Here is a 21,110-nt window from a genome sequence, read left to right as displayed (position 1 = left end):
TATACCACACGTTGGTACTGCACTATTCTCCAGATAGATGTACCTCAAACATAATCCATCAATTCCAAAAACATAATCCATCAATTCCAATAACATACCGTCAATTCCAAGTACCATACATGTGGCCACATGTGTGATACATCCTCACAGAACTCGGGGGACACGAGATCGGCTCAAGACGCAATCCTCGCAGAACTCAGGGGACACATGGTTGGCCTGAGAATGCAAATCCTCGCAGAACTTAGGGAGATATACTCAACCTGAAAACGCAAATCCTCGCATAACTCAAGGAGATTACTCAACCTGAGAACGCAAATAATCCATCAATTCCCCTCACAACACTCAGGGAGATATACTCAACCTGAAACGCAAATTCTAGCACCACATGGTTCGAGCGTCCCCGATACTCGTGGGGCAATGTCATATGAGCGTAGACAAATCCGAAGGCAACTGAGGTGTCCAAAGACAGTTCGAAGGCAACCATATGTCCAAAGACATTCGAAGACATCAATATTTTCGAAGGCAACAATATTTCCAATTTCAAACGATTTAACACATATATTAAAATAAACATCAACATATCATGCTCATGCTTGGAAAGTAAAAGCGATAGAACAATAATTCATAAACAGTTAATAAAACTCTCATAGCAAAATACCAATTTAAACTCAAACAAACAGACCACAAACACCTCCTAATCAAAAGGGTCTCGATCGGGCCAACGAGGTCCACCATCTAGGTCAATTAGGCCCACGGGACCCACGGCCTCTAATCCAAAAGTTCCTATAGGTCCAACAAAGTCTACTAAAAATATCCTGAAAGTTTAATCTCGATCGAGTGGTCGGATATAAGCCAATTAGACGAAGATTGGTTCGCCTAACCTTGGAATCATTGAATCGAAGTATCTGGGACTCCAATTCTCAATTAACAAGTTTCTACATGATCCTAGAGGTACAGAAAACAACATATTTGAAATTGGGACCGATCGAAAAATACAAACCTATCGAACTCGGATATCGCATAATAGGTGCAATATACGTTCGATTGTCAGACGATAACCAATCCAAATCCGAACATACCATCGTGCTCAGAACGACAAGGGGAACAATTTAGAACACAATGGGCCATCACATAGTGTCCCACGCGCTGCCACCCGCCGTCGGCAGCACATCGGTATCTTGAGCCTGAAATTTCTCGAAACACCCTACAATACCTATACCAATAGATCAAGCACAACAAGGAGAACACTTTTTGTTCTTGGACCAAGGCCAAAAACTAACTGGAACTAGCCAGAACAAAGCCGAAACCGTCGGCCAAAAATGGGTTTAAAAATCAATCTGTAAAACCTCAAAATTGATCCAAACTAAGTACATAAACAGGTAGAGTATGATGAGGGGATGAAGTTTCATACCTCACTCGACAAAAACCACCACCAAAATCGCCGGAAAAACCAAGAATACCGCGAGAGACAAAACTTGAGTTTCAGTCGATATCGCTGCTAAACGCTTGATTTTTTTTTATCTAAGAAAAGTACTGGATTGTGTAGAGGAGAGAGAGACAAAAATTTTGGAACCAATTTTGTGGAATTTGGTAGCTGGACGATGACGAAATTGCCACCTGAAAATCAGGTGTCTCCCGGCGGAATGAGAACCCGAGAGAGAGAGAGTTGTGGGGAGAAGAAGATAAATAGAAGAGGCCTAGTATTGTAGCAGTACTGTTTGCTATAGTAACAACTTTCAAAATTTCATTTGTCGCCCTTTTCGTTTCTAGACCTTTACACGTTCATTAAAACTCGGAATTGAGCGTGCCACTATCTACGAACTCCTATCGTCAAGCTCTACACAACGGTGCCACTTAATTCCACAAAGTCCATCCCGAACAAAAAGTGACCAATGTGCCTCTACCCTCAAGGGTAAAATTGTAAATTCACAAATGGAAATAAATTGAATAAAATGATAAATTGGGTCGAGGTGTTACATAAGGTGCTAAACTAAAGCTTGGATACCATATTTTCTACATGTCTCGATCAAGGTTTCTAAAGGCCAAAATAACAATCACACACCATGCCTAGAACATAGAATTGCAAAGACGCCAACTTGAAGGGCTATGGAGTAGAACTCAGAGGTTCCTTGACAGACATCCAGTTATTGTTATGGCAATTATCAAGCATGACCAAGTGCTCAAACAAAGTATTGATCGTCAGTTTAGCAAGATAATTACATAATTATAAAAAGTTTTTCCCTGTTTTGGACAAGAAGTCTACTAAGAAAACCAAAAATAAAAGAGAAAAATACTTACTTAATTGCTTTTGTTGCTGGAATTGTTATGAATAGATATTAATGGCGGTTGGAGGTATTAACAGGGGTCAGAATAAGAGAGTGTAATAAGAGAAAATATATGAACAAAGAGAGTTTTATTGATTGAAAGCTAAAGGAGAGTATTGAGATTTTTTCTCAATTCCTCTCTAAAAAAGCATAAAATTAGATTTCACCAGAAAACACCCTAGAGTGGTTTATGGATGGTATTTACCCAGATTGAGCACAGGAAAGAGCCCTAAGACTTGCATGTATTTGGTGCTAAAGAAAAGGGGTTTTTTAGTCTTTTTGAAAATATTTTGCGTTTGTTTGAGAATTGGCTGTTTGTTTTGGGTTTTTCACTAGATTCCTCATTTAAGAAGAGCCATGACAATAAAAAGAAAAAGATATAAACAAAGAAATAAAGGTTAAAATGGGACGGAGCATGTCAAGGTCGCCATCCTACAGCAGAGGGAGAAGCCGCAGAGATCGAAGCCGCTCACCCTACTCCAGGTCAGTTCTCAAATTTCCCATTTTTAAATCTCTGCAATTTTTTGAATAAATTGGGTTGAATTGAATTAAATTAAGCAATCGCAAATGTTGTTGGGAAACGTAGAAGAAATCGTTCGAGTGGCTCCCCACGTCGCCGGAGAAGTCGTTCGCCAAGTTACAGGCGGCGCAAGAGTCGTTCGCCGACACCCAGACGACATAGACGACACAGAAGTAGGAGTAGGAGTAGAAGTAGCTCTTTGTCTCCTCCTCCTTTACCGAAGTCTCCAGGGCCCCTTCTAACCTCAACTGAACGCAAAAATGGTGCTGATAAACTCAAGAAAGAGGAGGAAGAAAAAATCAGGTAACTTTATCAACTGCCCAGCATTTTATAATCCATAAACAATTGTTAGTGTCTTAGTGACTGGTGATGCATGCTTTCTGTGGTAGTGTATGATATATGAGTATGATCATGTTACAATGATTTGATGGGAATTTTTGTTTGCTGCTCACATTTTTCTTCTATGGTCTGTTTATTATCCATTTTGAATGTGCCATTATCTGTCAGGCGTCAACAGGAGGCAGAACTCAAACAGTTAGAAGAAGAGACTGCAATGAGACTTGAGGAAGCAATTCGGAAGAATGTGGAGGAGAGGTTGTCTTCTAATGAAGTTAAGTTAGAAATCGAGAGGCGTATAGAAGAAGGTCAGAAGAAATTGTTTGATGATGTTAAAGCTCAACTTGAAAAAGAAAAGGAAGCTGCTCTTGTTGAAGCAAGACAGAAAGAAGTAAGCAACTTGGCTTCTGACCATTATCTTATCCCTTTCATCTGGGTCGTTATATGAACACGAAATGAAGTCAAGTGAATGTGTTTATTGCAATATTTGTTTGAGGTTTGATCACTGATCGAATTTTTTTTTTTGAGTTAGTCACATTAGTAGTCTTTTTGTTTTGTTTTTTTTTTTTTTTTTTTTTTTTTCTCAATTGAGGAAATAGAGGAAAGGAAGATGTGAAAGAGTAGATGGGTGAAGGAGTTGAGAGGGGTGGAGAAATGCGAAACAAAATTAAAACAAAAACCAATTTAAAACTGGTCTTTGTTTTTAAGGAAGGAACAAATGTGCTTCACTAGAACATGAAAAAAGAAGATTATGAAGACCAAATTGCACATGTTACCAAAGATGGTTGACAAATATGAACTTATTAATCAAGATGGCTGTTCAGGTCAATAATCACCTGCCTATGATGAGTCCCATGCTACAAGTACATGTGGCATTCCATCTTAGCTTTGGTAATTTTTGCCCTGGAATAGTGATTGTTTAATGAGTAAACTGGATTAAATATCATTGGCGTTGTCGTCAATGCTGTCGCATTCTCTCAGTTAGGTTGCCTCTAGTTGAATCAATCACTGTTTCTCTACCTTTTGTTGTCATAGCTGAAGGTTTCTTGTGCTGTGCATATGATTAAACTACGCACACTTACTAAGACAAACATTCACTCATATATATATATATATATATATTTTACATTTTATGTTATCATTTTTGTGATCTATATGATCCTTTGATATGGTTCCCTACAACACTCAGGAACAAGCTCGGAAAGAGAGAGAAGAGCTTGATAAGATGCTGGAGGAGAATCGGAGGAGAGTGGAAGAGGCTCAAAGAAGAGAAGCTTTAGAACAGCAGAGCAAAGAAGAGGAACGGTATCGAGAGTTGGAGCTGATTCAGAGACAGAAAGAAGAGGCTGCAAGGAGAAAAAAGCAGGAAGAGGAAGAAGAACATGCAAAACTGATGAAGTTGTCAAGTAAGAACAAATCTCGGCCAAAGTCTTTTGGTATTGGTTTATAATGGTGATATGTGCCACTGTTTTCGTAGTGTTCCCATAGGCTTTTGACTGGAAGTCTGATTGACAAATATCAGTGTGATATATTGTTTTCTACCGCATAGCATTGTTCCTCTCTTTGATTGCTTCAGGATATGAAGGCCCTCAAATTGGTCAGTTGTTGACATTCTTGATTGGGTTAAGGTACGAGGACATTGAACTGATTTCTATAATTTGGATGTCTTTAAAGAAATACCTTCGTGATGGTTCTAGTTCTTGGTTATTATTTCCTTATTAGAGAACTTACAATGGTAAATAAATCTGTGAAACAACCCACCATCATGTGTGCAATCCATGAGTCTTCAGTAAACAGTTTATGCAGGACAATGTGGGAATTTAAAGGACGCAGAAGAGAGAATTATGATTGGGAGAAAGTGAGAGAAAGGGATAGATGAATTCAAAGATAAATAGAAACATGTAAGATGAAAGTTTGGAGAGATAGAGAAACAGTTAATTTAGGGGTGTCAAGCAATTTGAAACTGTTAAATTTTGGCAAAACTCAATCGAATCTAATGTTGGCGTGTATAAGTTTGGAATGCAATTGAATCCAATGTCGTTTGGCTAGGACCAAATTGGATGATCATTTCTTTCAGGAAGATTCAAAGTTCCAAACAAAAATGTTTTGTTTTGTTTCAAATGCTTATAAGATGCATAACAGTCCGAAATCAACCAAACTGGATTTGTTGGAAGTGGGAAATCCTTCAACTGATTATATTGGTTTTCATATATTTTAATTCCAATCCAATCCAATCCAATCTGTCAAAGTCATCGAGAAATCGCCAAGTCGGGTTTTCCTTTTCTTTATCCCTTTTTCCACGCACTATTACATAGTCAATTATAATGAACACAACACCTGGGCACATGTATGTCCTTAGTTGGTAGGAAATTAAATAAGATATGTAGAAGGTAAATCTGTCTGCACTGGTAATATCTGATAGAATATGCTACTACGTAGCGTCGTAGATGTTTTCTGGTACTTGCATAATGCGGCGACTAATTTTCTGCATTTGTTTTAATGTTGGTATCAAAATGTATAAAGATCAGGGGCCCTTCCACTCTCAGCTAGCGAATGTCAATATTTCATGTAAATAGTCCGCAGTATTCGATTTTAAAATATCATTGTTTTTTTTTTTAAATCTAAAATTTAGAAATATCATTGTTCGTTCACATGTAATTTTTCAAATTATAAACAAGGATTTTTTGAGCAATGATCGCTGAATTTAGACCCAATCAATATTTTGGTTGTCCAACTCAATTATTGGTTATGCTCAACTCCATCTGCAGTTATATTTTGGGAGTTTCACTAAAACACCCAAAATGGGGGCTGAAATTATAAAAAAACCCAACACCCAAAACACTTTATAAACACACCCAAAACCCATCATTACACACACTCAAAACCCATTTATAAACACACCCAAAAAATATACAATTGTTGATTTTGGGTGTGTTTCTATGTTTAAATAGTGTTTGGGTTTTTTTATAAATACATGTCTAGGATTGGGTTTATTTATAATAATCTATTATATTTTCTGTTGGACTTGCTTGCTTGTGAGGTATGTTGAAGGTTTTGGGGTGATTAAAGAAGTTGTCAGCTCATTAGTAGTACAAACCCAAGAAATAAACTACACTGCATGTAATAAAGTGTTTTTTTTTTCTTCTTCCTTTTTGCTTTAAAAAATATGCTAGTAAGTAGGGTTGGGCGACCAAACCGGATCAGACCCTAATGCCTGCACCGACCTTGTCGGTATCAAACCCTAATGCCTGCACCGACCTTGTCGGTATCAAACCCTAATGCCTGCACCGACCTTGTCGGTATGTCCTTTCTAGATACCGACGTTGAGCCAACAATCCCCTCAACTGAGTACAATTTTCGATTTAACGCCAAATTATAAATCATAGACTGGACCACTTTTGATTTAACACCAAATTTTTGGAAAAACGAAAGAGAAACATATCAAACTGTACTGGTTGATCCAGTTCAGCCAATTTAAATCAGTGGAAATGCCCAGCCCTGGTTCAAAGTATAAACATTCCTAATTAAACCAAGATACACATATATCGGATTAGCACGAAAATTCCATCCTCATCAATGAGTGAATTTTCCTGAATGATTTTATTCAAAAGAAGAGCATAATCCATGAACTGAGGTATGATGACCCATTAATTTGGACATGTAACATGAATTTTGAAAGGAATAAAAACCATAAAAATGCTGCCAATTATATCATGCAAACCCTTCTTTGGGGTTGTTGGTTGTTGGCTACATCATGTGATTGCAAATATCTTCTTCTTGAAAAGGGAAAATACAGTATATTCACATCCTACAGTGCATTTAATACATCCATATCTCACCTACACTTACCCATCGAAGGCAGCCAACCAAATAATCTCTGAAATATAAATCAAGTTCTGTAGAGTTTCTTTGCAAGAAGACAAAAATAATGGATTAATATGCATAAACTATATATATAAAAAATTATGTTGTATGAGAACTGTGTGTCCGTGAAGCCCAAATACCAAAGACAAGAAACCAAAAGACGAATAATATTGCCCAGTAGCGAGCAGGTCCATACTTGATTCTGGTGAGCACAAACTGCCACATTTAAAAGCAAAATATTATTATTGTTTTTATATAGGAAACAAATAGGAGAATATTATGGTCATTTATACATCTCATTGTCATTAGGTCCATACTTAATTCTCGTGAGTTAAAATTATGACAGCACTCGAATTCGTGTGTATAATCAAAATTTCCTCAAAGCTTGTTCACAGAATGGAATAAACAAACTTCCAATCTGCGAACTAAATGTCTTAAATCAATTAAAAGCCACCCACATTTTTGCATCCCAGCAATTGCTGGCTTGGTCGTCTTCTATTTCAAGGTACTAAAATTTATACAGATCAATTCTATGTGAAACACAATAAGATAAAGAATACAGGATGGAGATGAAACAACATAAACCAACATCCCACCCACCAACCATCTCCCCTCACGCAAAAGATAAAATAACAATCACAGTGAAAAAAAAAACCTACTTACAGTTTCAGAGAACAGAACAAAGGTGCAGCATATCTTGAGCATATTATTTCATTCTTTTCTCTTGAGTAGGTACATAATAGTTTCAGGTTGCCAAAGGAAGTTGGCAAAGTAGTTTTCAGTTTGCAACTGCTAACATTTAGGATATGCATTTATGCATGCAAAATAAAATCCAAAGAGAAAATCATTATCAATCAACAGGTCATCTGCAATCCTATCTATGTAAACTAAAGGGCATCCAGACACACATGCACACAAAGTGCAGCTAGCTTGATTATAGCCTTTTATATTTTATTTTATATTTTATGAGTTTACTGTGAAAATCAAATTTGTGATTTTCTTTATTTTATAGTGGCGCGGTTCAATTAAGGAGAGTACTTTACCAAGAAAGCATTTTTATATTTATCTTGCTCAAATTTGTGAATATATTTTTTTTAGGCTTAATTATCGATATGCCCCCTGTGCTTCACCGAAAATCTCACTTTGCCCCCTACACTTCAAACTGAGTCAATATGCCCCCTGTGCTTTATTTTTGCGTCCCCCGTTACCTCATTCCATTAGTTTGGTCAGTAAAATCGTTAACTTGCTGATGTGGCATGAGTATTTTAGTAATTTGAACTATTAAAAATTCTCAAAATTTTAAAACAGTTTTAAAACATTTTAATAATAAAATAAATTATAAACAAGGGAAAAAATAAATCCCCCAGCACTTGAATAGCCCCCCACCACCACAACCCAACCCTTCCCCATCACCAGCAACCACCCCCAACCCATGCTTACCATTCCCTCCCCATCTTGCCACCCTGATTTCTCCTCCACCATGGTAAAAAAATAATAAACAAAATAAAGTTCTTCAATATGAGTTTACTGTTTATAAACTCCAATCGCATAACCCTCATGGCTGCACAGAGAATATGTGAAAATGACAAGCATGAAATGAAATCAAACCCAGTTGGAGAAGATACGAGAAGTTCCTGCGCCTTGGGGTTTTGGCATTTGGGTAATTTGTTGGGATGGCTACATCTTGGGGCAGATTGGATTTGTGAGGTTGGGTGTGGATTTGGGGTGTCAGCTCGGGGTGAGTATGGCCTGGGGGTTGAAAGTGGCTAGGTGGGTTGGGATTGATTGTTATTAATGATTTGGGGTGGGTGCATCACCGGGATGGGGATATCATATTTGAACAATGGTGGAGTGGTGGCCATAGGTTGGGGGCGGTGGGTGGCGGTGGGGAAGGGTTGGGTTGTTGTGGTGGTGGGGCTATTCAGGTGCTAGGGGCTTTGATTTTTTTTTTTAAAGAACTTTCTAATTATTAAAATGTTTTAAACAGTTTTTTAAATTTAATTTGAAATTCGAAAAGTTTTAATAGCTAAAATATCTAAAATACTCATGCCACGTAAGCAAGTTAACAGTTTTACTGACCAAACTGACGAAAGGGGGTAACGGGGGACACAAAAATAAAGCACATGGGGCATATTGACTCAGTTTGAAGTGTAGGGGGTAAAGTGAGATTTTCGGTGAAGCACATGAGGCACATCGATAATCAAGCCTTTTTTTATATATAAAATTTTATATAAATCTCTTAACCAACTCTCCCACACCCTTAGCTTATGGTATCAAATGTAGAATGAGTTAGAGAGTTGAAATAGGGTAATTTTAATTGAGTTTCCTATACTATTTGTTAGCTTCCAGTTCTTATTACTTTCCTGTTTCTAGAAAAATTTGGTCATTATAACTGCAAGCTTTGTAATTCAATTGAGGCAGACTTGAATGACTGAAAAACAGATTTTCTCCTTAAGTATCTCTCTCTGTGTCTTTTCTTCTAAGATCTATAAGTTCTGTTTCTAATTCTCTCCTTGTTCTGTCAATTTATTCCTCTTCTCTTGAACCTAATTCCTCTTATCTTCTAAGATCCTTTCTCGTTAGTTGTTCTACATCAGTATCTCCATGAATATCCATTAATTAATAAAATCATATATACTGGAAAACATTGAATTAACCCAACCATATTAAATCCTGACGTAGCCATAGATGAGCCAATGAAAATCAATCAAATACAATGCAAACAAGCATGATAAATGAAGGAGAGATATAAGTTACTTACAAAGCGGAAGAAAACCACAATTGTTAAAGCACAAATTCCTCCCAGGAGAATATGAAGACCGCTTCTAGCAGTTTTCTGCACACACAGCTAGAGTTCATCAGAAAATATAGGAAAGAAATGCATAGCATAACTTGATGTGTTAAAAAAATTGCCTCAATAGGCAAATATGAGGATGTTGATTGAAATCCCATGCTTTGATTCGACATGAAGACAAGAACTTAATCTTCACATGTCCAAAATGTGAATGACCTACGAAACACTTTATTATTAAAAATTTGGTAAAGGGTTGGCATGTTTATGTTGTCTGCTTTCAAAAATTAAGGTGAGTACATCTTTCGTCCTTTTATACAGAGTTTATAGGAAAGTTGTTTTTCTGAATTACATGGCAAGCAAGGGCCCTTCACTTCATTGGGTATGAGGATGTTTAGGAAGGTGAAGGACATGAGAGTAAGTTATCAATCTAATGTATACTTCAATGTTTGGATGGTTGGGTTTCTTTATACTTCTGTCTAGGGAAATATGTTATGAAGCTTGGGTGATGCGAGGGGATTTTAGGTGATCAGATTTCAGTAAAAAAGTTTGGGAATTTCGTGGAATTCAGCGCTCTGATGTATGTGCTGCTAGTGGGAGGTGATTACACAAGGTCCAATAATCAAGATTTACTGTCAATGTTAAGAGTGCATCCTTTATTTTCTATGGACCAGGAGACCTTCCCAGATGTTTCGATAAGCTTGCTTCCAACAACCATTTCAAATCATTGGCCACACTTGTTAGATTGTAGGGGCTTACGCAAGGGTCACAATTTAATTTGATTGAATATGTGAACTAACTCTTAAGGTTTTGTGGAGAGATCAGAGGTTTATAGAGGGGTTATATAATCTTGTGCTTTAACCATTTCTTTGTATTCGAAAACAAGCTTCAAGCTCTCAAAAGGACTTGAAATAGTGGAACATGCAGGTGTTAGGTGACAAGGAGGTGGTTGGACTTCTTAATCCAGATGATGGGTCATCGAAGGAGACGGAAAGGAAAATAGAACCAGAAAAGAAAAGATGGAGTGCATGGGGATTATAGCAAAGATCCATTTTTAGCATCAAAAGTAATGCATACTGTGGCAGAAGAAAAGTGATGGGAGTACTAAATCTTTCTCCTTCTGGTCCCTCACATGCAATTTGGAAGGTCAGTCAGCGCATGTTTGTGAAAAGTTTTGAATTTTACCAGCATGTAAAGATAAGTCAATAGACAAATAAATTAAGTTTCCCCACAAAACTTGCAGGATGTTGAAGAAATATTTTCCAATCTGTACGCTTTTTTTAATAAGCTGAATGACACCAATTTTGACATACCTTCCCAACACGAGGAGCTATAAGCCACGCAAGAGTAACAGTAAGCAGCCCTGTAGCAAGCAGAATCCCAGTACCTTCCACAGCCCACTTGGTTGCAGGATTTTCAGCAGGGGCAACAACAGTATTCGGAGGTTGTTCTGATACAGCTTGTGAAATTGCAACAGAATTGGTACTTGTATTGTTATTATTGTTACTATTATTATGTGGGCTAAACCATAGTGAAATCTCACTCAGTCGTTGCCTTCTGATAGCAGCTACAGCATCAGGATCTATACCTGTACTTGTATTAACCTGTGTGGCATCCGGTTCCCCCCTAGCAGTTCTTTCCCTCAATATTTCATACTCCTTCAAGGAAATCATAACCTTTTTGAAGTCTGAAATTCTGATATTTTTTGCAAGACGTCCACAGATTTCACAAACAGTGGACCCATGGTTGATAAACCATTTGAGTGCACACGCGTAGTGTACCAGAGCAAGGTCATTTTTGCAAGAGCAACCAAGCTCAACTAATGTGTCTTCATGGTGACATGAACCTGTCTCTAAATCAGCACCACAAATGAAAACCTCTCCATCGGGGCTTATAAACTCCAAAAAACCAGATTCTTTTCCAGCATTTTTCTTGACATACATATCACCTTCAGCATCTTTAAGGGCTACCCTGCTATCAGGCTTTACTTGCCCATGGCTTATACATGTTTCTTGTATAGGAGGAGTGATACCCAAAAACTCTAACGCTGCATCTCCCCTTTTGTCAGATTCAGCACATTGGCACACACGACAAGTTGATAAGCCAGCCTCATTGTCCAGACTATGGCGTGAATGAGTACCTAAAGAATCACTCTGTCCAGGTGAGTCACCTTCCTCACTAGCTCCGATGCTAGCTTCCGATAAGTTTTCCTTACCCATCAAGTCAGTTGGCTTTTAGTTCAAGAGTGCAGTTTGTGCTTTTGAGTTATTGCACCACTTTACTTTGGTATAGTTCCGACATCCAAGCTAATGAGGTCATTTAATCCATTGTGCAACTATACGAAACGTAAGACAAGAGCCCAATAGGAAAATGGCAGCTAATAAAGGCTTTTGTTCCAGCTGTAAAAGGAAGTTAACCCTCCAAGCATAATACAATGCCTTGGTGTCAGAGAAGAGGCTGGTAAAGACACCCGATGAAGACAAAAACGTCCAACTTCATATCTCATTCATTGTAGCTTCTGATGAGACTTTAAGCTAATTATTGCTCCGATGTAGAATCATTGTAGACCCTGTTATTGTTAGATCCACTGACCTGCAGAAAAAGCAGCACCATGAGAAAATAAAACAAAATAAAAGCATGCTACCATAATAACTGTAAATCCACTTAAATTTTCTTTGGTCGAAAAATCTACTTAATGGAGCATCAACTTAACGAGCACACACAAAATCAAAATCATAACATATAAGGAAAGAAAAAAAAAAAAAAAAAAAAAAGTAAGTAACCAATAACACAATTTCAAATGTGCTTGTAAAAATGCGGACCATTCTAAAATAAAAATCATGTTAAGTTAATGCGCAGCAACTGACTCGCATATCATTTTACACTTTTATGAATTTCAAGTCAAAACTACCCTTTGGAAAACTTCAAAAACCCCAAAAGAACAAAAATCTGCATACAAATATTAAAATAGAGCAAGTTCATTTAAAAAATTAAAATGGACAGCTTTAAAATGAGTCTGTAAAATTTATAAAAATAAAAAAATAAAAAAATCAGCAGCACCTATGTTCCTTCTACTGTTCTATATCACCAGCCAACTCCCTCTCCACCCAATTTTCCTCCCCACAAATGGGTGAAGCTGAGAAAGGATCAGTACTAAAGGTAGAAGCTTAAGAGTCTTTGTATGCATCTTCTATAATTCTTTTTCTTTCTAGAAACTATTTCCATTCTTCTTATGCCTTTTCTCTTATGTAATGGTTTTTCGTTCTCCCATTCCATACTTCCAATTATTTTAGAGTATAGAAGAAGCCTGTCTAGATCCCAAAAACGAAATGAAGCACCAGTTAATAGATTTAAAAAGGCATCAAGGTAATAGATTTAGCATTTCATCAAACACCTGATATTCAGTTTAAATGTTGTGAACTGGCACAACAGATCTCCTTGTATAGCCACAATAGTGGGCTTCATCAATTAGGAATTTGAATCATAATGGAATCTGAATACCATGTTTATAAAACCTTCTTTGATTGGGAAAGCAAATCCAATTCAGAATAGGATTCATATCCTCCAAGACTATTAGTTCTTTTTTTTTTTTTAAAAGAAAAAAGAAACAAAATTGTATCGCATATAACAATAAAATACAGAGCTGGTCAAGATGACCACAAAAAGAAGGCATAAGCTTAGGAAACTCATGATGGACTGGAAAACCCAACACTGTTATAGTTGTAAGGTGATCAATTTCTTAACTAGATACCATACCTCAATTTATTATATAAGATCCACATTTTCAACAAGGAGAGAGGAAAACTACAAAACAATGGACGAGACATCCACCAAGTAAAGAACTAGAGAACTCTGAAACAGAACCAACAACAGCTGCACTACAAATTGAAAAAATTGCAAAAAGGAATTATCCTTAAAGGTTTTATGCTAAGTAAGTGCACTATGAAAAGTGAGCTTAGGAAAACTACAAAAAAATGGACAAGATATCCACTGAGTAAAGAACTAGGGCACTCAGAAACAGAACCAACAACATTCAAAACAACATAGAACCAGCCAGAGCACTCAGTAAGTGCACTATGAAAAGTCAGCTTAGAAGAAGCAGAAAGGAAAAGAATGATATACGAAAATAGGCAATAAATAGAACAGATAAACAAAGGGAAGTGCTGATTTATGAAGAAACCACCTTTTTGTCAGAAAATCCACAGCTTTGTCACAATTTGAGTTAAACAAGTTAATACATAGTTTTCCCCTTCATCCTCCAAACAAATTCATAACCCAACATACCAACCCAAATCCCTCACTCAGAAATTAGCACAACCAGAAGATCCATTAAATCTCACAATCTATTAAAAATCATACCCATATTATCAGAAATTCGAAACCTACGAACAGAACAGCACAAGACTACAACTATGTATAAGTCGCAAAAATAATCATGTATAGAAATCAATAAGCAAAAATGATGAAACGATACTTACATTGCCATAAGTGTGAAAGAAAAGATTGCCTCTTTCAATTTTGTTATTCTGCTGCCACATTACACTGAAGAAGCAGAACACAGAAATTAGTGCATATACATATGTGCGTTCGTGTGTGCTTGCGTTCAAGTCTTGAAGAAGAGCAAGAGAGAGCGAAAAAGGAGCTGAATTTAGGTGTACCAGAAGCGACTGATGAAGTAGTAGCTGAGTTGCGAAGATTGAGAAGGAACAGTGAGAAGAGGAGAGAAAAGGGGCAAGGATTTGGGATTGAGAAAACGAAATGCGAGAGTAAAAGGTAGGAAGATGCAGCCGTCGGCGAAGTGAGGTGAGGAAGAAGAAGCCGTCGGAAAAAGGTGAGGTAAGAGAGATGAGATCGTAGGAGATGGAGGGAGAGGCAGGTACTAGATACGTTTGGTGAAGTCCCTTGTGTCATGTTATTAGTGTATTTATTCAGTATCCACATGTCATAATTCTCCAAATTAAATATAAAAAATTGTTGAAAAAACCACCCAAAAACTTACCCCCAGTAGAGTAAGGTTCCACCAAGCCCGACCCGACCCGACAGTGCACTATCTTGCAGGTTGCAGCAGCAGCCGCTCCATTTCCAGGGTCCAGGGTTCAGCCTCCTCTCTTCTGTTTCTTCTTGTTTCTCCGTCAATAGTCTCCATACTCGACGGGACCTGGTGAGCTCCTAGGCTTCTCGTGTTGTCATTTAATTTCTGATTTTGTTCCTAACTTCATATTTAAGGATTCAGCTAACCTAGAATTTAGGGATTTCGGGATTCACAAAATTTGATTTGATAACACTCTTGTGTTGTTCACTGATCAGAAAACGAGTTTATGTTAACACATTGTATTTTGGGATATTGTAGGCTTGGCTTGGGTTTCTCGTGGGAAGTCATTATGTGTGATGATGAAAATGATGGTTTGTGGATTATCGACAAAGCTGTTGAACATATGCATAGCTTCATTTTGTAAAGTCCGGCTATTGGAGAAAGCAGAAGCCATTGTAATTGACGGTATAAGATTGGGGGTGATTCCAGATGTGGTAACTTACAATACTTTGGTTAGTGCATATTCTCGGTTTGTTAGCTTAGATGCAGCTTATTCTGTTATTCATAGAATGAAAGAAGCTGGGATAAGTCCAAATGTCATTACTTACAATTCTTTGATGTCCGGGGCGACCTGGAATTGCTTATTGTCACGATCCCTGGATTTGTTTGAGGAAATGTTACTAGCAGGTATACATCCTAATTTATGGAGCTACAACATTCTGATGCATTGTTTCTTTAAATTAGGAAAACCTGATGAAGCCAACAGAGTATTTCAGGATATTTTACTTAGCAATCTTACTCCCCACCCATCTACGCTTAACATAATGATTAATGGCCTTTGTATCAATGGATACATCGATAATGCCCTTATGTTATATAGGAATTTGCGACGCCATGGATTTGTTCCCCAATTGGTGACATACAATATTCTTATCAACGGGTTATGCAAGGCACGCAAATTGAGACAAGCAAGGAGAATTCTTAAGGAACTTGGGGAATCAGGTCATGAGCCAAATCTCATAACCTACACTACAGTTATGAAATACTGCTTTAGGTCCAACAAGTATGACAAAGGGCTTGAGATTATGTCAGTTATGATGGGTAAAGGGTATACTTTTGATGGCTATGCATACTGCACAGTCGTTGCTGCTTTGGTTAAGACTGGGAGGATAGAAGAGGCAAATGCTTGCATGGAACAGACAATAAGGAACGGCATTGAACTTGATTTAGTATCTTACAACACCTTACTCAATATGTATTGTAGAGAAGGTAAGTTTGAAGCTGCCTATAAGCTGTTGGATGAAATGGAGAATGGAGGTCTGCTGTGTGACAAGTATACCCACACAATTATAATTGATGGATTGTGTAAGGCCGGTAATATTAGTGGGGCTCAAAAACATTTACATTATATGAAAATGATGGGCTTCCATGAAAACTTGGTTGCCCTCAACTGCATGATTGATGGCTTATGTAAAGCTGGTCAAATCGATCGTGCAATGGAATTGTACAAATCAATGGAGACTAAAGATTCATTTACCTACACCTCCTTGGTGCACAATCTTTGCAAGGCTGGAAGGTTTCGATTGGCATCCAAGCTTATGATGAAATGTTTAAGACATGGGAAGAAAATACCCAAGGCTACCCAACGGGCTGTCTTTGATGGTCTTTATAGTTCAGGGTTTACAGACGAAGCAAGGAAGCTTTGGTGGAAAATTCGAGTGGCTCGAATATTGCATTAGAAACCGGCTATGCTTTTGGTGCTGAAAATGACATAACCTAGAGAACTATCCTAGTTGGATTGGCATTTTGGTCAGCACCATGAAAGAGGCCCCCTTTAGCCATATTATGTAAACACAGTTTTTTTGGGCTGTTGAGCCTGCTCTACCAAGCAGAGATTATTAATATTGAAGTGTAATGTTGAATCTGAATGAAAGTTGACTAACTAGCTTGCAACTGCCTTGCATTGCTAGACTAAAAGTGGTTCTGCCTGTGTGTATGATGGGAAGACACTACTTGTAGTAAACAAACAACTTGCCATATTCATGTATGACTGGACAAGTCCAGAAACATTTTCTCAAAGTCAACTGTCAGCCACACTGGTTTCCTCGGTTGATGGGCTCAATGTGAGTTTCTGTTCTTATTCCAACTGATTTAATAGATTTCCCTTTTTCTGTTTTGTGATAGTGTTAATGTATTTTCTTTGTGTCGTTAAACGAACTGATGCTCTTGGAATGTTACTGAAAGAACATCTGTATTATTTTTTTCTCTTTGTCTTTTTCATATTTTGGAAACGAATTTTGAAATCTATCTGTTACTTTTCGCAGGGTAACTGGTTAGCATTATTAAGAACAGTTTGGATAAAACTCTGGACAACTACTCCTGAGAGGTAAACTTGTGTACTGCAGCCTACTTTTCATGTGAGTATTTTGACATGAAATTTGGATAAATTGGTTTCTCAAATACATTCATGGTTGCACGAGATAGAATGATAGAGATTTCATCACCCAAAAGGGAAAAAGGACGGTTAACTTTACTTCCTAAAAGTTAAGGATTGCAAACTTGTGCATTTTCTATTGTAAAAACAAGTCCGAGGAAATCCATGATTCTCTTTGCTATTTGTTGTTCTTTTCCTTAACTTAATACTGGAATGATGTTTTGGCAATTCTTTTGGGGCAAGATCTGAGAGATAATATTTTCAAATAATATTCTTTGAAAGAAAAGTATATCCAAAATTTTACCAAAAAAACGTTCATCGGTTACTTTATTTATATATGTCTTCCTATATCTTTTCTCTCTACCAGACTATCTTTTGTCAACTTATTCAACTGTGTTGATAGAGAAGTGTTAAATTCAAATAGTTGATGTTGTTCTTGTCATTTAAAAGAAGTTTATGTTTGATGGGTTTCTGTTATTGTGTATTTGTGTGCGTGCACGCTTATACACTGCAAAAAGAGAAGGGCTGACTATATAACTAGTTTTCAAACAGATTGAAGCTGAGATGCGCAGATGCTAAGATAGAAGTTGGATAATGGTCACGGAGATTCAGATGTTAAGTTCAGAGGTTCAAACTACATGTGTTATTATCCAGATCCAGTTGTCCAAACCAAAAATGGTCACAGGGTAGGTAGAAAGAGAAAAAATAAAAAATAAAAAATAAAAAAGAGATGGAAATATGGATTGCTGTTTAGCAGAAAAAGCGGGGTGTCTTTCTGTGTTATTCGTGATGTTTTTAGGTCGTCCGGTCGATTTATTTATTTATTTCATCATTAAAGTAAAAAGGTTTTTTGCAAGCTGCATTGGATGTTATCCCGATAACAATTATTGATGAAAAAAACTAAACCTTGAATGAAAATGCAAGAGAGGAGGGATTAGTATGACACTTCTCTTTATAATGCCTAGTACGAGACTTGTCTTTATATAGCAGAGTAAGGATTAGGATTCTTCGACATCGGATGAGATTAGAGTGAGTCGTAAAGCATACTGTCAATTAGGAGCTGACTTGGACTTCTAGTAGCTCAGGCTTCTGTAGAGTCTATTCTATAATTCTGAAGTTGGAACTTGCTCATCTTGTTGTTTACCGTTCTGCTGCTGATGTTGGTTAGCTGGGCATCAAGCATCTCTAATTGAAGATTCAATTTGCTGATATGGATCGTGTTTCAACCAGAACCCCGTCTACAGCCAAATAGTTTCCTCAGGATTGAATTTAATTCTTTATTGGAATATGAACCCTCATTTGAAATTCAGCTGTCATATAGCGATCAGTTAGCGTACAGACTACCTAGTTTGTAGTCTGTATCGCTAGCTGATCCATTTTTCCTTTTGTTTTTTATTTTTTGTCCGTTTAATAAGAGATTGATTTGTATTTGAAATGAAAAACATTTTTTTCTCAGGTGTGACCTATTAGTTTCCAATATGGTCAGTGAAAGGTATCATATGCATTAACATTTATTTACTTCATACGATCGAAAAGGAAAATCAAATTCATATCAAATTCTTAGAGTTTACATAATTAAATAGATACTTAGCTCAAATGGTTAAATCTTGTTACAGAAAGAACTTACAAGCGTCTTCAAGCAGTCCCAATGAAATAATCAGATTAGAAAGAAGAAAAAAAACTTAGAATCACGAATGAACTAAACAGATTAGAGACCTTTGTGCTGAAAACAAACCTCACGTTGGCTAACAGTCATGAGACAACCTGTTATGAGCTGCAGGATCTAGATTTCAACTGAGACAACCAGATTCCTAGCATTTAAGCTTCTGTGCAATACATCAAGCATAGTAGTTCCAGAAAGATTCATTCACAAGAAGAGCAGGAGGTGGTTGTCCATAACAATCTCACAAGGAGCCGTTTTGGTAAAAGAATGATAGGAAGTGTTGTAGCTCCATTCAGCCTAAGGCGACCGGCTGAAAACTACAGAACTTCTCAAATAGGTTTTCATGCACCTATTAACCACTTCAGTTTGCCCATCCGTTTGTGGATCGTATCCGGAACTCATGCACAACTTAGAACCCTGTAAAGCAAAAAATTTCATCCAAAAATCACTGATGAAAACAGGATCACGAACGATCACTAATGATTGTAGAACAAGGCATTCCATGCGACTTGAATACTTGCTCAACAAGCAAGTGAGCCACTGAGGAGAAACCAAGGGGGCCAAAGTCTCAATATTTGTGCTGCTGTCAAGTGGGACATTCTACTGCCATAGTTATGATATCCATTTTTCTTTTTTTTCCATTCCAGGCCACTGAAAGGACTTTAGACAGTTTTATAGGTCTAGAGAACACCAACTTGACGATGAGCAGGTGAACTATGATGCTCGTGAAAAACTCTAAGGGCCTGTTTGGATGAGGAATTTGGGCATAGAATTTTGGCTTCCATGGGATTTATAAATCCACGAATTGGGATGTGGAAGAGGGATTTGTAAAGCCCAAATTCCATTCTAAAATAATGCCTAAACAGGCGTTACTTCGAAATTTTCACGCTCGAATGCGAACACGACCCCAATGCCGACGAACGCCGATGACACGAATGGTACAAATTCTCATCTCTTTCCGCTTCTCTGCTCTATCACTCCCACTCCCAACGCCGACAACATGGAACCACAACCAACGCCAACGACCAACGCCGACCACCAACCTTAAAATCCCATCACTTAGAAGTCCCTCACCTTAAAATCTGATCCTTTTGAAATCCCATCACTTCAAAATCTCATTCTCTTGAAATCCCATCACTTCAAAATCTAAGTCTCCAACTACTAGAAGGACTCAGGACAATCCTACTCTTGTGCTTCAAGAAACTATTATCACTGTGGAATTGAAGTTGTTAGTTATTCTTGTAAGGGAACATTTCCTTCATCTATTATGTCATTCTTATAGAAGCGCTGACTCAAGGGACTTTATTTGAGCCTTTACCCATGCACCCGAGATCTTAGGTTTAATTCCCTGCACCCGAGATCTTAGGTTTAATTCCCTCCTCCTCCGATATCCCTTGAGTCAATCGATGCCTGCGTAAGTGCTATGTCCTCCTTTGATGGGTCAAAATGCCTTTGCGGCCCAAATTCATTTTCTTTCCCAAAAAAAACGTCAATCTAAACCCAATTCGTGATACTTTGGATAAAACCCATGACGTGCCCGATTTGTAAAATGACGCTCCAATAGTTTGGATGAAGGATGTTGAAAAAGTAATGCATAGTTGTGTAGATGTAACTGAAGAATTATAGAAAGAGCTTATAATAAAGAAGTTCCACGGTGGTCGGACAATGTCGGTTAGACAAATATCCACAAACATAATTGAAGATTGTGTGAAAGATTCTAGAGCAAGCCAACACATGTGGCTGAGAATATTGGAGAGATTGTCCAAGTCGGCAAACAATGTCTATAAATAGGCATGTGTTATAAAATAGGCAAAGTATGAACGTACGCTAAATATTAAGGTGGGATTGTATTTGCTTTTATGGACACTGATATAATTTCTCTCTCGGATATAGCTTTTCAGCACTTCATGGATGTGACGGCAAAGAAAGATCATGGTCTTTGCGTTTTCTTATGGGGATTCATCACTTCCATCCATAATGCTTTTTCCAAGGCTATTGGCCTGTAGGTGGATCTTGGCATTTAGGACCCATGATAGATAGTTGTTCCTAGATATGTCCAAAGTAGCAAATTCTAGCTTTGCTAAGTTTGCCATCTTCAAAAGAAAATGAGATGTATAAGAATTTGCAATAATATGTTTGCACTTTA

At 37.5% G+C, this 21,110-nt stretch overlaps 3 protein-coding genes across 6 annotated transcripts; 2 read left to right on the top strand and 1 right to left on the bottom strand.

The window, feature by feature from the left end:
* The first annotated feature begins 2,648 nt into the window (after window positions 1-2,648).
* LOC110770071 (uncharacterized) lies at window positions 2,649-4,876 on the top strand. Its single transcript, XM_021974153.2, has 4 exons — window positions 2,649-2,807; window positions 2,911-3,147; window positions 3,352-3,571; window positions 4,370-4,876. The coding sequence occupies exons 1-4, from the start codon at window positions 2,728-2,730 to the stop codon at window positions 4,628-4,630; spliced, it is 798 nt and encodes a 265-aa protein (XP_021829845.1). The 5' UTR covers window positions 2,649-2,727; the 3' UTR covers window positions 4,631-4,876.
* A 2,061-nt stretch (window positions 4,877-6,937) lies between these two features.
* On the bottom strand, window positions 6,938-14,737 carry LOC110770059 (RING/FYVE/PHD zinc finger superfamily protein). 2 transcript variants are annotated; one of them, XM_021974141.2, is made up of 5 exons: window positions 14,494-14,737; window positions 14,314-14,377; window positions 11,149-12,427; window positions 9,806-9,880; window positions 6,938-7,260 (listed from the first exon to the last, which is right to left on the bottom strand). In XM_021974141.2, the coding sequence occupies exons 3-5, from the start codon at window positions 12,052-12,054 to the stop codon at window positions 7,144-7,146; spliced, it is 1,098 nt and encodes a 365-aa protein (XP_021829833.1). In that variant the 5' UTR covers window positions 12,055-12,427; window positions 14,314-14,377; window positions 14,494-14,737; the 3' UTR covers window positions 6,938-7,143. The 2 variants fall into 2 exon arrangements, with proteins under 2 accessions (XP_021829833.1, XP_021829834.1); XM_021974142.2 differs by having other exon boundaries at window positions 11,149-12,422.
* Window positions 14,738-14,816: 79 nt separating this feature from the next.
* LOC110770060 (uncharacterized) lies at window positions 14,817-18,753 on the top strand. 3 transcript variants are annotated; one of them, XM_021974144.2, is made up of 4 exons: window positions 14,817-14,996; window positions 15,186-16,990; window positions 17,192-17,253; window positions 17,854-18,753. In XM_021974144.2, exon 2 carries the CDS (start codon window positions 15,224-15,226, stop codon window positions 16,604-16,606), a length of 1,383 nt encoding a protein of 460 aa, XP_021829836.1. In that variant the 5' UTR covers window positions 14,817-14,996; window positions 15,186-15,223; the 3' UTR covers window positions 16,607-16,990; window positions 17,192-17,253; window positions 17,854-18,753. The 3 variants fall into 3 exon arrangements, with proteins under 3 accessions (XP_021829836.1, XP_088107627.1, XP_021829835.1); XM_088251501.1 differs by having other exon boundaries at window positions 17,192-17,284; XM_021974143.2 differs by having other exon boundaries at window positions 17,192-18,753.
* Window positions 18,754-21,110: the final 2,357 nt, after the last annotated feature.

Source organism: Prunus avium, chromosome 4, assembly GCF_965620075.1.
Source record: "Prunus avium chromosome 4, drPruAviu1.hap1.1, whole genome shotgun sequence".
Classification (NCBI taxonomy): Eukaryota; Viridiplantae; Streptophyta; class Magnoliopsida; order Rosales; family Rosaceae; genus Prunus; species Prunus avium.
The sequence above is the reverse complement of the archived record's forward strand: the minus strand, read 5'-3'. Positions and strand labels throughout refer to the sequence as shown.

Bases quoted from the DNA above. Each gene is read 5' to 3' on its own strand.
- LOC110770071 (XM_021974153.2), top strand. From the start codon at position 2,728: ATGGGACGGAGCATGTCAAGGTCGCCATCCTACAGCAGAGGGAGAAGC. The intron at 3,148-3,351 runs GTAACTTTATCA...ATTATCTGTCAG, and splicing joins GAGGAGGAAGAAAAAATCAG to GCGTCAACAGGAGGCAGAAC. The intron at 3,572-4,369 runs GTAAGCAACTTG...TACAACACTCAG, and splicing joins TTGAAGCAAGACAGAAAGAA to GAACAAGCTCGGAAAGAGAG.
- LOC110770059 (XM_021974141.2), bottom strand. From the start codon at position 12,054: ATGGGTAAGGAAAACTTATCGGAAGCTAGCATCGGAGCTAGTGAGGAA. The intron at 9,881-11,148 runs GTATGTCAAAAT...CTGTGTGTGCAG, and splicing joins TAGCTCCTCGTGTTGGGAAG to AAAACTGCTAGAAGCGGTCT. The intron at 7,261-9,805 runs GTAAGTAACTTA...TAAATGTGGCAG, and splicing joins TTGTGGTTTTCTTCCGCTTT to TTTGTGCTCACCAGAATCAA.
- LOC110770060 (XM_021974144.2), top strand. From the start codon at position 15,224: ATGATGAAAATGATGGTTTGTGGATTATCGACAAAGCTGTTGAACATA.